Source organism: Cajanus cajan, chromosome 6 (genome assembly GCF_000230855.2).
Source record: "Cajanus cajan strain Asha chromosome 6, NIPB_CcT2T_4, whole genome shotgun sequence".
In the NCBI taxonomy this organism is placed as follows: domain Eukaryota; kingdom Viridiplantae; phylum Streptophyta; class Magnoliopsida; order Fabales; family Fabaceae; genus Cajanus; species Cajanus cajan.
In genome coordinates, this window is record NC_138522.1 from 1,876,050 (window position 1) to 1,879,307 (window position 3,258).

Genomic DNA, 3,258 nt, shown 5'->3' on the forward strand with positions numbered 1-3,258 from the left:
AGGTATGTAAAATCCCTCGTTATTTGAGAGGGATTAAATCCCTCGCTATTTGAGAGGGATTGAGAGGTATGTAAAATCCCTCGCTATTTGAGAGGGATTAAATCCCTCGCTATTTGAGAGGGATTAAATCCCTCGCTATTTGAGAGGGATTTTATCCGTCACTAACTGGGATGAATCCCTCGCTAACTGTTTGATTACTGAATTTGAGAAAACTATTGTTTTAAAACTCTGGTAATCGATTACCTATACATGTAATCGATTACCAGACAATGGAAATCATATGTTCGAAAGTTATTTATTAAAAGGTTCTCTGGTAATTGATTACCCATTTATTGTAATCGATTACCAGAGACTATTATTGAAACAATATCAATCAAAACAAAAATATCAAGTCTTTTTTATGAAAATGCATGATATCATTTAAAATGAAGATAAAAGAACAATACAGACATCAAGAGGAGTTCCCAAGATTAATGATGTGCTTAATCGGCAAAACAACACATGAAAAATAATGAATGACCTCTATCAGTGTAACTATGACAATAAAGCTTCATTGGAGTATATTCATAGCCATGATACTTTTCATCATTTAGAGATCAAAATCCACAAGGCACACATTTAGGCAAAGAAATGGTTTTACCAAGTGTTTTTACTGTTATTTAACCCCAAAATTAGAAACAAGACAGCTTATATGATAAAAACTACAGAAAATGATGCAGTACACGAGGACGTTACTTGAAAATTTCACTGGAAATGCAGCAGTATGACCATTAAGTCTAAGTTTTGCCCACAAAGAAACACAGAGGTTTTATTTATTTCTATATCCAACTGGTGAATTTAAATTTTATTCAAGAGAATATTAAAGGAACACATAATTATTACCTGACGTGAGTAATGCTCAGCATCCCTCTTCATGGCAGCCATTTCAACTCTCATTTTTTGCATTTCAGCCTGAAACAGAGAAACCAAACGTATCAATAATGGGAACGGTCTAGTTCTAAACAGTGACATTTAATATGCATAAAAGATAGAAAATAATCAAAATATGTGCTCTAGTTATATTTATACAGAAAATCGAAAGTGCTTTGAATTGGTGGCAATAAACAACAAACGACATTGACTCTAAATATGCTATACACTTATCGATAAACTTTGTAGACAATATGAAATATAAGGAAACCTAATAAAGTTAAAAAAATGGCCTACTTTCTTCTCAATAATCTGTTTAAATACCTGTTTTACTTGATTTGCCTCTTCTGGTGACTTTTTTTGTTCCCGGCGCACACGGGCTTCCATGTCTTGTAGTTCTTGATTTAAAGTTGCACATTCAACCTGATAATAGATGTTACCAAAAACATTTTAGCAGATTTTTCTTTCAGAATAGTAATCACTAATCAGCCTTCACATTCAAAAAGGAAAAAACGTTAACTATTTATTCATGTACCTCAAGAAGTGCCACCTTCTGCTCAAGTTTTGTGGCTTTAGTTGTCCTCTCATCTGCTACTCTCTGAAGAGAAGCAACTAATAAATCAATGTTTATATTTAACCTAATGTCAATAACAATTCCACAAGCAAAAGAGCTTGACAGGGGGAACCAAAGCAGGCTTGTTATTAACTCCTGATTTATCATTGTGGAATTGTAACTATTGCTCATTAATATTTTTAATGGTAAATCAGATATCTAAAAAAATTAAATAGCAAGACCAAAAAGCACCATATTGATGACAATATGATGCCAAACTTTATCAAAAAAGCTTGAGGGAATGTAGTCAGACTAACATAGAATTTTAGAGTAACCTGAAAAAGATACGTCACCTCAAAATTAGCAATGAATCCTATGATGTTTGAAAGAAGAACAAGGTTAAGGTATGCTACAAATACCTTTGCATGGTGGGGGTGTTGAAGCATACCAAGCAGATCATGGTAAACCAGAACCTGCACGAACAATGAAACTAAATTAGAAATCTTCTGCTTTAAGCTTTACCTAGAAAAGATTTCTTTCGTCTCTTCACCAGAAGAACAAGTGTAAAGTAGAATTGAAACTCACAAGCAATGCTTTGTTCAATTATCTGAATAATGACTAAGGGGTAACCACATTAGAATTCCATCCCTTGCTATAAGCAGTAAAGACTAAAGAGACTCAAGATCAATCTTAAAATATTCTCAAAACTCAATAATTTCTACACGCATACATATGAAAGTGGCAATATCATTCAAGAGAAACAATTAATCACGAAACAGAAAGTCCAAAACAACAATTTGATGAAACAAATAAAACAATGATCATGCATATTTAGCTATACAAAATTGGTGCCACTGCCACCAATGTAGGCCGCACTCATCCTTTAGCCAAAAGAGCAATCAGGCCAACTGACCTGTCCACTGCAAAATGGTCCAGCCCCAATTCCAATAGTAGGAATTTGAAGGGCTGTTGTTGCTGCGGCAGCAACAGGTGCAGGCACACATTCCAGAACAACAGCAAAGCACCCTGCTTCTTGCAAAGCCAATGCGGTCTCTACAACCTACACAAATTCATTTCCTTCAGTTAAAAGACAACAATAAAATGGATTAAACACCAAATAGGTGCATCAAGACACACACCTTGACAGCACTAGCAACATTCTTTCCTTGAGGTCTAAACCCCCCCAAAACACTAATGGCCTGGGGAGTAAGGCCTACATGGCCCATTACAGCTATTCCAGCTTCAACAATAGCCTTTGCTGCAAAAATTCTCGAAGGAGACCCTCCTTCCAATTTTATGGCATCCATTCCTCCTTCTTTCAAAATTTGAACTGCTGTATCCACCGCCTGCTTAAATTCAAAAAAATAAATTACACCATTATCCCTTGAAATTCACAAAATTGCAAATAAACCTTTTCTTTACCCTTATAATAACTCTCTTAAGTTGTTTGAAAAAATGACGGTGACATCCATAAACGTTAAAAAGCAGGGTAACATTAAAAAAAGCAGAGGTTACCATGAAATCTGAGGAACACGAAATGCAGGAAAATTAGTGTAATTTACTAGAATAAAAAGGACAACACTTAAAAAGCATTGAAGAATGAGTGAAACAACTAAACGCAAAAATGCATGAGGATGCTTCTGCTGCTTCCTCGTTTCTTCCGGCGTCGCTTCGATGGGAACGGAGGCAGAGTCCCTACAATAAGAGAACGATAAACAATAAAGGAAAAACGTTACAGAGCATTGGCGGAAGGAAGAGGAGAAAGATTGACAGGCTTATGAGGGTGGTGGAGGCGG

General features: G+C 35.6%; 1 protein-coding gene across 1 annotated transcript; it reads right to left on the reverse strand.

The window, feature by feature from the left end:
* Positions 1–346: 346 nt before the first annotated feature.
* Positions 347–2,934, reverse strand: LOC145949289 (3-methyl-2-oxobutanoate hydroxymethyltransferase 2, mitochondrial-like). Its single transcript, XM_083059367.1, has 7 exons — positions 2,923–2,934; positions 2,602–2,808; positions 2,376–2,522; positions 1,882–1,935; positions 1,445–1,507; positions 1,234–1,332; positions 347–951 (listed from the first exon to the last, which is right to left on the reverse strand). The coding sequence occupies exons 1-7, from the start codon at positions 2,932–2,934 to the stop codon at positions 838–840; spliced, it is 696 nt and encodes a 231-aa protein (XP_082915493.1). The 3' UTR covers positions 347–837.
* Between the last annotated feature and the right edge of the window lie 324 nt (positions 2,935–3,258).

Coding starts and splice junctions, on each gene's coding strand:
- LOC145949289 (XM_083059367.1), bottom strand. Junction 1,508..1,881: donor AACACCCCCACCATGCAAAG/GTATTTGTAGCA, acceptor GCTTCTCTTCAG/AGAGTAGCAGATGAGAGGAC. Junction 1,333..1,444: donor AGAAGGTGGCACTTCTTGAG/GTACATGAATAA, acceptor ATCTATTATCAG/GTTGAATGTGCAACTTTAAA.